The sequence below is a fragment of the Argentina silus genome (assembly GCF_951799395.1).
Source record: "Argentina silus genome assembly, chromosome: 1".
Classification (NCBI taxonomy): domain Eukaryota; kingdom Metazoa; phylum Chordata; class Actinopteri; order Argentiniformes; family Argentinidae; genus Argentina; species Argentina silus.
Window position 1 is genome coordinate 13830412 of NC_139655.1, and position 13785 is coordinate 13844196.

General features: G+C 50.2%; 1 protein-coding gene across 1 annotated transcript in view; it reads right to left on the reverse strand.

The window, feature by feature from the left end:
• shroom4 (shroom family member 4) overlaps nucleotides 1-13785 on the reverse strand; it is a gene marked incomplete at both ends in the record, with an annotated part of 37476 nt that overhangs the window by 14453 nt on the left and 9238 nt on the right. Inside the window, one exon of the mRNA XM_083670558.1 lies at nucleotides 7276-7427. Coding sequence (XP_083526684.1) covers nucleotides 7276-7427 — 152 coding nt within the window. The remainder of the gene's footprint in view (nucleotides 1-7275; nucleotides 7428-13785) is intronic.

Genomic DNA, 13785 nt, shown 5'->3' on the forward strand with positions numbered 1-13785 from the left:
CAGGGGTAGGAAGGTTCTGGAGAGGGGAGAGACGGAGCAGGGGTAGGAAGGTTCTGGAGAGGGGAGAGTGGAGAGACGGAGCAGGGGTAGGAAGGTTCTGGAGAGGGGAGAGACGGAGCAGGGGTAGGAAGGTTCTGGAGAGGGGAGAGACGGAGCAGGGGTAGAAAGGTTCTGGAGAGGGGAGAGACGGAGCAGAGGTAGGAAGGTTCTGGAGAGGGGAGAGACGGAGCAGGGGTAGAAAGGTTCTGGAGAGGGGAGAGACGGAGCAGGGGTAGGAAGGTTCTGGAGAGGGGAGAGACGGAGCAGGGGTAGGAAGGTTCTGGAGAGGGGAGAGACGGAGCAGGGGTAGGAAGGTTCTGGAGAGGGGAGAGTGGAGAGACGGAGCAGGGGTAGGAAGGTTCTGGAGAGGGGAGAGACGGAGCAGGGGTAGGAAGGTTCTGGAGAGGGGAGAGACGGAGCAGGGGTAGAAAGGTTCTGGAGAGGGGAGAGACGGAGCAGAGGTAGGAAGGTTCTGGAGAGGGGAGAGACGGAGCAGGGGTAGAAAGGTTCTGGAGAGGGGAGAGACCTACATAGCAAAACAGCACCGCTGCCAGAGACTTACAAAAAAACGGAGATGCAACAGACGAGAGAATTGACACAATAGACGGCAGGGAAACGAGTGGACACTCTCGTTCGCTCTTGTTCACTACAATATCCTGATGAAAGTTGCTCTGTTTTCACGGGCGTGATGTCATATCCCAGAGTACCTTTTATGTATGTGTGATATCGGACCCAGGAATGAACAGAAACTATTATGTTTCATGTTTCACACTCTCATATGCACTTCTGACAAGATCCTCTTCCTTATCCTACAAGACACACACACATCTTGGCAACATGTGTGTGCGTGTGTGTGTGTGTGTGGGGGGGGTATGAATAGAGGGTCATGTATCATGGAATCCCTGTTTAATGGGACACTTAATAAATACCAGCAGTGAGGAGCTTCAGAGGGGCCAGCTGAATACCAGGCCACACGCAGGGAGGCAACACAGACACACAGACACAGACACAGACACAGACACAGACACAGACACAGACACAGACACACAGACAGACAATAGACACACGTGGACACTAAGGCAGACACTCACTTAGACACACACATACACACACAGAAAAACACACACACAAAGAGGCTTTCTGTCTGCTGCGCTGACGGGGCACATTTCAGTTGTGGCACAATCCCACCTAAACACTACTATCAACATAACAAACTCATATAAATTAACACACACATGCATTTATACATCTGTAGCTCCACACACACACACACACACACACACACACACACACACACACACACACACACACACACACACACACACACACACACACACACACAGTTACTGGGTTTGATTAGCAGTGGAAATGTTTGGGTTTCTTCCTCCTCTGGGAGAAGCATTAATGGCAGAGAAGGAACAGAAGAGGATCTGGGTTTGACTTGGAGAGAGGAAGAGGTCTGAGGAATGGGAGGAATGTCTATTGTTTGGTCAGGGGCAGGGGAGGGGGAGGGAGGTAAGGAGGGAGGGGGGGGCTATTGTTTTTCCCTGTTCTGGGCACAGTGGGGGGAAGTCTTGCTGGTCTCCCTCGGGTCTCTGTGGTGAGGAGGAATCCGGACAAAACACTCAAAACACCTCCTCCAGTGTGTGTGTGTGTGTGTGTGTGTGTGTGTGTGTGTGTGTGGTGGGGCAGAGACAGATCCTTTTCTCAAAGGGACCACAAACTCCATTAAATCCAGACTACTAGTTGGTCTTCCCAACACTGGCTAATTATGTAAATATGGAAGGAACCACCAGATAGCCAAGCAGTCTTCTGGTCTTCTGGTATGGCTGACATGGCTGAACACAGGATCCTCAGTTACAACATCAAAGAGCCCTCCACTCCAAACTATAATAGGCCACATCCTAAGTAAAGTTTAAAAACAGCAACAGAACAACCCTCCTCTTTCTCATGTCTGTCCTCTACCTCTCCTCATCCTCTCCCTCCACATCTTAAGGGGCTCTCCAGCTACATTTAAATATCTACAGACTAAACAACAACAAAGCCTTTTTCTGGTCCTACTTTTTTCTGAGTTGGTGAGTTTAGAGCCTTTCCCATTCTATCAACGGTTACTGGCCGTAAATAAACTTTTTTGTCTTTGTAGGGTCTCGAGTCTCTAGCCCTGTTCCACACACACACACACACACACACACACACACACACACACACACACACACACACACACACACACACACAGAATCTGCTGCTACAGTGGGCCTAGAACAGGAAGTTGGGAAGGGAAACGTTGGGAGGAACAGGAAGTGATGTGATGGTTAAAGAATGTCCCTCAGCCTCCGGGCTGCTGCCCACTGTGAGAAACTGACCAGACAGACCAGCGAGACGAGCACAGCACACCACACCAGAACAGGCAAAACAAGCCGAGCACACACCTTATCCAACACAGGCCAGTCTTACTAACAGGTCATCTGACTGAGATGACCTGACGCAAGTTTTGTATCTCTCAGATATGATGTACAAAAGTACTGAGACAATATGATGGCATCATCAGACCATGCAGTCAGATTTTTGTCAACCCTTCTCCAGAAGTGTGTACTTGTACAGCACACTTCCCCTCATGGACTTGGTGAAATGATGAAAGGAACATGGTGTGAATTGTGAAACTCTTGCTTGCACCAATCCAAATGATTCCAAATGCCAGAGGGGAAGGGCACAAGTGCACACGTCTTGAAGGTGAAGGGTAGAGAATCGGAACACGACCAATATGCATCACAACTGGTTGCCACAAAGGGATTGTCAAAACAGGACGAACAACACAGAGGTATTTCCAGGTCACAAAGACCTCAACACATCCTACGTTATTATTACCACCCCTCCCGGCCAGTATTGTAAGCATCCTCACCGTTTACCAGAACACCAAATACAACACTACACCTACAGAAACAGGCTACATCTGTGCTCTGCTGGAACAGAGAAGGCGGGATATCAAAGCAGGGAAACTCCATAGAAGTCACACAGTGGGATACTGTTTATGATGTGAGTAATACACTAATGTTGTCCAGATGAGAGCACTTCATTATTGGTCCAACAAACTCCTTCTAACTGTTCTGATGACATGTTCAGTGATTTTTAATTGAGCTTAAAATAACACAGCTAATAAATACAGTGCAGGCGCGCACACACACACACACACACACACACACACACGTAAACCTGAGGTGGAACCCCCACGGTTTGGCTGCCATGTTCTGTGTTCATTGGCAGGCGGCCATCTTGGAGAGACCAGGTAGTCGTGGCGATGAAGGAACAGGAGGGTTCCAGAGACAGGGCCTCCTCTCTCCTGTACCTGAAACCTTACCAACATGACTGACTGAAACTAAAATAGCCAAGCTCATTCACTCATACACACACACACACAATATCTATACCAACTGATCCGTCATATATTCCCTTTGCGTTTTAACAGACGTGGTAACAAGCTTTGGCCATCAACGAAGGGGACCTTTTCCACAGTAAAAGAAAAAGACAAAACACTGCCAAGTGTGTGTGTGTGTGTGTGTGTGTGTGTGTGTGTGTGTGTGTGTGTGTGTGCGCGCGCATGCATGCATGTAACTAGGAAAGCCTTTCCTTCGTCATCCCTCAGCTGGCAGTGTGTGTTCTGGCACCAGCATTCTAGAAGCATTCCAGGAGGGTTCTGAGAATCTTCCAGAGGGTTCTGTCAGTAATGAGCTGATGCTGTGACGCCATTGGCAGAGAGAGAGGGTCAAAGGGCGAGCAGGTCCCACCAACACAGTCAAGCCATTAGTGTCATTACTGTCAATCAAACTGAGTTATGTTCCAGAATCACGTCCTTTATCATGGCATGTCTGCTAAAACAGCCAAGCTATAGCTACAGTATGATCTATAGTGTTATTATAATAAACATACACACATTTACATAGCCAAGCAGTATGTTCCATTTAGCCTTGTTAACACCACACACATACACACATACACACCACACACTAACCCTCCCCAGTGGTCAGTGGTGGGGTGGAGTCCAATATGGGCCCAATCCAAATGGACATGGTCAGTTGCAGCAGCTGAGAACAGAGATTCTACACAGACAGCCAGGCCAGCGACACAGACATAGCCCAGCTGCTCGGCTTGGACCAGAACACACTAGAACAGGGTGTGAACAGTGAGATCCACAGTCAGTGGTAATCATTACCCAATACCTCTACTGGAAACTCATTGAGACATGGATGGAGGAGATGAGTTAGGGGTGGAGGAGAGGAGAGTCAGGGCTGGAGGAGAGGAGAGTCAGGGGCGGAGGAGAGGAGAGTCAGGGGTGGAGGAGAGGAGAGGTAGGGGTGGAGGAGAGGAGAGTCAGGGCTGGAGGAGAGGAGAGTCAGGGGTGGAGGAGAGGAGAGGTAGGGGTGGAGGAGAGGAGAGTCAGGGGTGGAGGAGAGGAGAGTCAGGGGTGGAGGAGAGGAGAGTCAGGGCTGGAGGAGAGGAGAGTCAGGGCTGGAGGAGAGGAGAGGTAGGGGTGGAGGAGAGGAGAGTTAGGGGTGGAGGAGAAGAGAGTTAGGGGTGGAGGAGAGGAGAGTTACGGGTGGAGGAGAGGAGAGTCAGGGGTGGAGGAGAGGAGAGGTAGGGGTGGAGGAGAGGAGAGTCAGGGGTGGAGGAGAGGAGAGGAAGGGCTGGAGGAGAGGAGAGTCGGGGGGGGGAGAGGAGAGGTAGGGGTGGAGGAGAGGAGAGTCAGGGGTGGAGGAGAGGAGAGTCGGGGGGGAGGAGAGGAGAGTCAGGGGGGGGGGAGAGGAGAGTCGGGGGTGGAGGGGGTCTAACTGTAGAGCCTATAGCACTGATGATGACTGATCAGCAGAGAGGAATGTCACTTAGTCAGCCTCAACAACTGCTGAGAAACTCCCTCCAAATCCACCACACATACCAGACATAATGTCAGGGACACACACACATGCACACACACACACACACACATATATAGAAAAACAAATATACACACAGACTGGTGAGAACCCCTTCTGACTCAACCACACATACCCAGACACAATGAGTGACACACACAGGAGTTAGCCAGTGGTGTGTGAAGAGTGTGTGTGTATGTGTGTGTGTGTGTGTGTGTGTGTGTGTGTGACGCTCATTAAGAAAGGCCCTCTCACAGCCAAGAGGAGTTAGTGATCTAGCGAACTCCTCTCCCGCAGCCAGCAGCTATGAAGGAAACCATTCTAGTTTGGAAGGCAGTTGATTAGCATTAGGGCATCAGACAGGGCATTAGGCAGAGCTTCAACTCCATCAGTGTGGAGGAGACACAGCCAACAGACTAGACTCCTGACCTGGTTTCCTGCTCAGCTCAGACCATTACTCTCAAGACACTGTTCATAGTCATACATTAAAAACAGTTGTCTTCTTCTTACCTGAATCAGACAGGACAAGGAGAGGCAGGTGTTCTGATATATTTGACATCAAGAAGAACATAACATTCAGTCATTTAGAATTAGAAAAATTGGGCTACATTGCTAAGTACAAATGCTCTGTTGATGACAGTATGAGATTGTTGTGTCACTGCAGTTCCCACCCTGGCCACAGTGAGTCAGTGTGACATGGAGAGGACCTCTCTGAGAACCAGGTGGAGGGGAATGTCCCTCTTGCCATCCGAGACCCAGCTGAGTCACAGGCTGGGTGGAAATAATGCTTCCATTAGTTCTGCTGTGTGTGTGTGTGTGTGTGTGTGTGTGTGTGTAGGGGGGGGGGGGTGGGGGGTGGGGGGGAATCTCAAGTCCCATTGCCAAGGTCGCCTGACATTAAGATGGGGCCAGAGAGGGTCAGACAGAGAGAGAGAAAGTGAGTGAGTGAGTGAGTGAGTGAGTGAGTGAGTGTGTCATCAGAGTGGGTCAGGGTTGACCTAACATCCCATCGCCAACATCATCCTGACGTCAGCAGTCGTCAGATCAGCCAAAACAAACAGGCTGAGACAAAGACAAAGACGTTCTCACTCACACAGGAGGAGAGAGACCAGACGCACCCCTGCTCTCCTCACAGCTTCACAGCTTCCTGTCTCACACCCTGAGGTCAGAGGTCACTTCCTGTGACACATTCCCCACCAGTGGGGGAGTGTCCAGTGGGGGAGTGTTGCGCTGAACTCCATATCTAGCCCTTAAGTCCCTACACCCCTTAGTCCCTACACCCCTCAGTCCCTACACCCCTTAGTCCCTACACCCCTCAGTCCCTACACCCCTCAGTCCCTACACCCCTCAGTCCCTACACCCCTCAGTCCCTACACCCCTTAGTCCCTACACCCCTCAGTCCCTACACCCCTTAGTCCCTACACCCCTCAGTCCCTACACCCCTCAGTCCCTACACCCCTTAGTCCCTACACCCCTCAGTCCCTACACCCCTTAGTCCCTACACCCCTTAGTCCCTACACCCCTTAGTCCCTACACCCCTTAGTCCCTACACCCCTCAGTCCCTACACCCCTCAGTCCCTACACCCCTCAGTCCCTACACCCCTCAGTCCCTACACCCCTCAGTCCCTACACCCCTCAGTCCCTACACCCCTCAGTCCCTACACCCCTCAGTCCCTACACCCCTTAGTCCCTACACCCCTCAGTCCCTACACCCCTCAGTCCCTACACCCCTCAGTCCCTACACCCCTCAGTCCCTACACCCCTCAGTCCCTACACCCCTCAGTCCCTACACCCCTCAGTCCCTACACCCCTCAGTCCCTACACCCCTTAGTCCCTACACCCCTCAGTCCCTACACCCCTCAGTCCCTACACCCCTTAGTCCCTACACCCCTTAGTCCCTACACCCCTCAGTCCTTACACCCCTTAGTCCCTACACCCCTCAGTCCCTACACCCCTTAGTCCCTACACCCCTCAGTCCCTACACCCCTCAGTCCCTACACCCCTCAGTCCCTACACCCCTCAGTCCCTACACCCCTCAGTCCCTACACCCCTTAGTCCCTACACCCCTTAGTCCCTACACCCCTAGACACTGGTGTAGATGTGAGAGGACAGCAACAGGTAGGTTCTACTAGAAGGCTGGGGGGGTCAAACAGGAGGAGCATGTCGGACTCGCTTGAGGCTTTTTAGACATTTTGTCGGAATTGAGATGAAATGCTAATTTCTAATAAAGACTAGAATCATGCCTCTGAAGTGTTGTACACAGGTGTAGGGGACATACAGGGACGTATCCCGGCGTTGCCATGGCGACGCCAGGGGGAGGCGGGTTTCCTACCTGCGAACGGTGATCTTCAGTATCCTGTAGGAGCCTTTGATCAGGATGAGAGCTTCCTGCCTTGAGCCGTAGAGGGCGGATCCGTTTATGTTAACGAGCTCATCCCCCACTCTCAGCTTCTTACACTGGGCCGCTTTACCTCCTTCTTCAATCTGGGGGGGGGAGAGAGACAGAGATGATCAGATAGACGTACACACACACACACACAACACTGTGTTGCCCACAATGCTGATCTCTCTTCCATTCAGTCAATGGGACACAGGATTCCAAACTTCTGGCCCTTCATTCCAGTGTCCCCACAGTAACAATGCCCCAAGACACAAGATTGCCCCAAGACACGTTCTCATTCTAATTCTCCATTCTCATTCTGTGGTAAATAGATGGTGTCTGGTAAGCTGGTAAATCAAGGCATGTCGGCAGTGTAGTGTCTGGGAGCTGGGTTTGCTAGGGTTGGGGATGGCGTTAGGGTTGGGGTTTTGGTTGGCTTGTGGTTGTGGTTGGCTTGGGGTTGTGGTTGGGATTAGATGTGTTGTGCATGCATTGTTGGGATGTTTGTGTGTGGTTTGGGTGACGAGGGACTGCACACACACACACACACACACACACACACACACAGATCAGAGACACTGAGTGAAAAGTCATAAGTCAGACAGACAGGCAAACAGACCAGCCAAAAGACAGACAGGCCAGTGAACACACAGACAGACCAGTCAACAGACAGACAGACAGACAGGCATATGCAGTAGCTACGACAGCAAAGGCAGAGTCCTCAGGCCTCCCTCCCCATCCCTCTCTCCTCCCTCCCCATCCCTCTCTCCTCCCTCCCCATCCCTCTCACCTCATCCCTCTCACCTCCCTCCCCATCCCTCTCACCTCATCCCTCTCTCCTCCCTCCCCATCCCTCTCACCTCATCCCTCTCTCCTCCCTCCCCATCCCTCTCTCCTCATCCCTCTCACCTCCCACCCCATCCCTCTCACCTCATCCCTCTCTCCTCCCTCCCCATCCCTCTCACCTCATCCCTCTCTCCTCCCTCCCCATCCCTCTCACCTCATCCCTCTCACCTCCCACCCCATCCCTCTCACCTCATCCCTCTCTCCTCCCTCCCCATCCCTCTCACCTCATCCCTCTCTCCTCCCTCCCCATCCCTCTCTCCTCATCCCTCCCCATCCCTCTCTCCTCCCTCCCCATCCCTCTCTCCTCATCCCTCCCCATCCCTCTCTCCTCCCTCCCCATCCCTCTCTCCCCATCCCTCTCTCCTCATCCCTCTCTCCCCCCTCCCTCTCTCCTATTGGCACAGAAACCTACAGGCTGGCCGGACAGACAGGGGAGGAATGCATGTAATGGAAATAGAACTCTGATTTTATGGTTGCAATTACACACACACACACACACACACACACACACACACACACACACACACACACACACACACACACACACACACACACACACACACACACACACACACACACACACACACACACACACACACACACACACACACACACACACACACTTCCTGTTGCAGCCTAAACCAGAGCGAGCATGTAAAGCTCTCCATTTCCCTCATGTGAATTCATGAGCGCTCCAGGGCACTAGGCAGGCATGCAGACCTCGCATACAGCATACAAACTACATTAACAAGGTACATGAACTACACTGACTGGGCTGTACCTAGGAAACACTGCAAACTCATCCCCCTGCAACACAAACACATCCTTATACAAGATACACTGTAAAAACAGTTAGGCCTAATTACGCCCATCACTACTACAGACTAAACAAGGCTACTCCATCCTAGTCCTACTGATACCTGCTGGGGAGTTCAACTCTGTGTTACTTTATGGTTGTCCACCCAGCAGGCCCTTTACTGCACACGCTCAGTCAGAAGGCAGAGCCAAGAACTCCATTACTTCCCATGACAATGATAAAACACACAATTAACACTCTCATACACTCTCTCTCTCTCACACACACACACGAAGAACACCACCTTAGTCTTACCTCATCCACAGCGAGAGAAAACACTCAAACTAAAGCAGCTTCATCCTCAAGAGAGATTTGCAAGAAAAAAGGTGGAGAGGAAAACGCAAGAGAGTGGTGCCTGTGTTCTCTTTGCTGCGGTGTTCTCCATCAAACGCTCATATTCTCTCTGAGGGGCTTTTAACACACACACACACACACACACACACACACACACACACACACACACACACACACACACACACACACACACACACACACACACACACACACACACACACACACACACACACACACACACACACACACACACACACACACACACACACACACACACACACACACACACACACACACACACACACACACACGTCATGAGGTAATGGACCGGGGTCCTCGTTAACTCAGATTTCTCGCCCTCCTTTGTGTTTATTTAAAGAACGCACTCTTGGGTTATAAAAAAAGAGAGAGTAAAAGAAACGAAAGAAAGAAAGAAAGGAAGAGTGAAGGAGTGTTTGGTGATTCCCTTGGCAACCTGAGAATCAGTAACCTGCCCCTGGAGAGAACCACATGGCCTGGCCAACTCCTCTATACCTCTAGAAATGATCACTCCATACCTCTCTCTCTCCGTCCGTTTCTTTCTCTCCCTTATGCTCTCTCTTTTTTCTCTATTCTCTACCTCCCTATCTCTCTCCATCCCTCACTCTCTCTCCCCCTGATATCAACCCCTCCCTCTCTCCCTCCCTCTCTCTCTCAGGCCCTTTCTTCCCTCTCTCCAGGTCTGCAGTATAAATAGCCATGCCATTATGTGACCAGCTGTGCCAGCCCCCCAGTGCCAGCCTGCCTGTCCATGTGCCACACCTTAGTTCTTTCCTCTGCGTTTGGCTGTGTGTGTTTGTGTGTCGGTGCCACACGTACAGTATGTCTTACACTCCTCTGTGACTCAAACAGGGTTACAATAAGGGCCTTGTGTTCTCTCTCTCTCTCTCTCTCTCTCTCTCTCTCTCTCTCTCAAAAGGGGTTGATCATTATGACCCATGAAAATAAAACAATGTCTGCACCCATTCTGCAAGAACACCCCTCCCCTCCTCCCCTCCCTCGGGGCAAGTGTGTTTGACACAGTGTTTATGTTCATTTGTTTTTTAATGAGTTTTTCCTTATAAAAACAAACCTGAAGGAACAGCCTCTACACAGAGGAATGCACTAATTACAAAGGGTATCCCTGTCTGAACACACACAAACTCTCTCTCTCACACACACACACACACACAAACTCTCTCTCTCTCACACACACACACACACACACACACACACACACACACACACACACACACACACACACACACACACACACACACACACACACACACACACACACACACACACACACACACACACACACACACACACACACACACAGCCCGTTAACAAGATGAAATAGTCAGAATAAATGTCTTCATGGGGGTTTAGAACCCTCCTATGACCTCACTATGCGGTGTAGTTGCGGTTGTCACAGTGGGAATAGGCCAGACAGACTACACTATAGTTACTGTAGCAGTGGATCACGAAGACCAGCCACCAACACACCCATACTATCACTTAGAGGACAGTAGGGAGGGAGGGGGGAGGGAGGGAGGGAGGGGATGGACAGAGGGATTGAGGGAGGAGCGATGGTGGGAGGGATCGAGGTAGGAAGGAGGGAGGGAGGGAAGGGAAGGATGGGTGGGAGGAAGATGGAAGGAAGGAGAGATGGAAGGGATGATGGAGGTGAGGAAGGGAGGGATGGAGGGAGGGAGGTAAGGACATGGTGACACCAACTAAAGAGGACAATGGTGCAGTCATGCTGCATCCCGATTAGATACCCTGATTCAGCACCACGACACACACATGGAGACACACACACACACAAACATCCTCTCTCTCTTTCTCTCTTCCTGACCCAATTCACCTGTTTTCTAGGTTAAGTACACACACCCTGGTTACCACAGTTATCACAGCCTGGGTTGGGTCAGTATGTCATAGGCTGGGTTGGGTCCAGGCAGTCCGCCATAATCTGTTGATGATGGAGTCATTCAAGGGAAGTACTTCATGTGGGTTGACACTCATACCCTTTCATGGACAATCAATGCCTCCTATTCTAGTCTAGTCTAGACTATTATGTTCAACTCCATTTTATTCCATTCTGCAATTGGTTCTTAATCCTCTCTCCTGTGTTCATCTAACATAGGTCCAAGTGTAAGCCCTACCTGTACAGAATAACCTATTAGCCTTGCCCGTCTGTCTGTCTGTCTGTCTGTCTGTCTGTCTGTCTGTCTGTCTCGGCAGGCTCTGTCCTGTCTCAGTGTCTGTCTCTATGGAGATGGCAGTGCCATGCTGACTGATGCCAGGGTGAAGTCACACAGGGCTCTGCCCAGGGAGAAGAATGGCCTCTCTGTGTCTCAAAACACACACATGTGCACACGCGCACACACACACACACACACACACACACACACACACACACACACACACACACACACACACACCCCGCCCCCACCCCCGTCCTAGGGCATGAGGTCACCCTTCGACTCTATAAATAACAGGGTGTGTCCGATTAATGACTGTGTGTGTGGGTGTGTGGGTGTGTGTGTACGGTGGCAGTGTGCCCACCATTATGCCAAAAGGGGAATTCCCATGTTGGCCATAACGGGCAGTACAGGCTGTTTCCCTGTCACCTGATGTCTACCAGCCATCTAACTAGATAACTCGTAGATGGTCATATAAACCTGTATTGTTCTGCTTGAAGAACACCTGCCTCACCTTAACAGGTTAGAATACTGGAGGACCAGGCCAGATGGTATGAAGTGTGTCTGCATATTTGCACAGTTTCACTGATTCACTGATTCACTGATTCACTGTTTCATTGATTCACGCACGACAGAGAGAGAGAGGGGGAGAGGCGGAGAGGTTGGTTTACAACGTAGAGAGACCGCGTGTCTGTCTGGCTTCAGGAACATGGAGAGTCATAAACCCACAACTCATGGTCCAGTTATGACTGTCAACACAGTAAAGATGAACATGATTATACTGCAGTTAAACTACATAGATTGTAAACATGACATGACAGACAAAGGACCACAAGGGGTTAATGGGTTGGTCGACGTGGTAAAGCACAGACACTAATCCACTATGAAGAACACTTGTACCTTGTGTTAAATGTGACGTGTGATCTGTGTCTTGGATTACCTGTTTTTTTACTTAAACAAGACCGATTTCCTCTGGAAAGCAAACAAGTATTCTATTCTATTCCAAAATGTTTATAGTATTCAATTTAATTCAATTCTGTTCCATTCCATTCACATTCTATTCCATTCAGGGACAGAGAATGAGAATGCTACACAGCGTTAGCCTGTCTTTCATTGAGCTGTGTGGAATGTCTCTACCTACTACAACCTAGCACTCTGACAACACTGGAGTGGATGTGGATGTTAATCTGAGCTTAAACCATTACAGTGACTGAAGCTTTCTGTAGACAACACTTTACATTTGGACAACTTCTGTTCGCCCATGTAACTCCTGGCTCTTGCTTGGATGGATATGCCAAGGAACGCCCCTGGATAACGCGCGCACACACACACACACACACACACACACACACACACAGGATGCAGGAGAAATTTGTTTCGCAACTGGCTCTTTATCAAAGCCTGGAATGATCGACCCCAACGAGAAAATCATTAACAGAGGAGGGCCTGGGGCAGCCAGCCCAGAGGTTGTTTGTTTGTTTGTTTGTGTATGTGTGCGTGTGCATGTATTTGGGCCGCATAGCCTGCATGTTTCTCTGTGTGAGCAGAAGCGATGACTTTACAGTGTGTGCAAGTGTTAGTGTGCATCTAATTTCACCACGTATTGAACACATTTTGTGTCTGTGTGTATGTGTGTGTTCTGGTGGGCCAGTCTGACAGCGTGTGATTAACACACCAAACATCTGTTCTCTCCTGTTAAACAGCATGATCTCCTCATGTCACTTTACATTACACATCTGTGTGTGTGTGTGTGTGTGTGTGTGTGTGTGTGTGTGTGTGTATATCCACTGTATTGCTTTTGTGTGTGAGAATAGTGTTGAGTGTTAGAATAGGAGTCTTGTGTACAGTATGCAGGCACACATGCTACAAATGTGTGCTTGTGTGTGTGTGTGTGTGATACACAAAAAAAGTATCCTGATCTTCTATTTCCCTTTGTGCAGACATAGTAAAGCCTGTTAGCTGAATGAAATCCCACATTATTCAAAAGAGTCATCAGAGACAATCAGAGGAGATCCTCTTCCCAGAACTTGACTGCTTTTGGATGTCTGGGTCGGAAAACTGGACACACACACACGGAAGCAGGGAGGCAGGACCGGGAAAAGCTGGTTGGATGAAGACATCCTGGGCAGACATGAGGAGTCAAACCTACACTGAGATACCACCAACACACCCACACCCACCCCTGCCCCCCCCAACACACATCACTATGTTCCATAAAAAAGGGGAAGTGGAGGGCAGTGT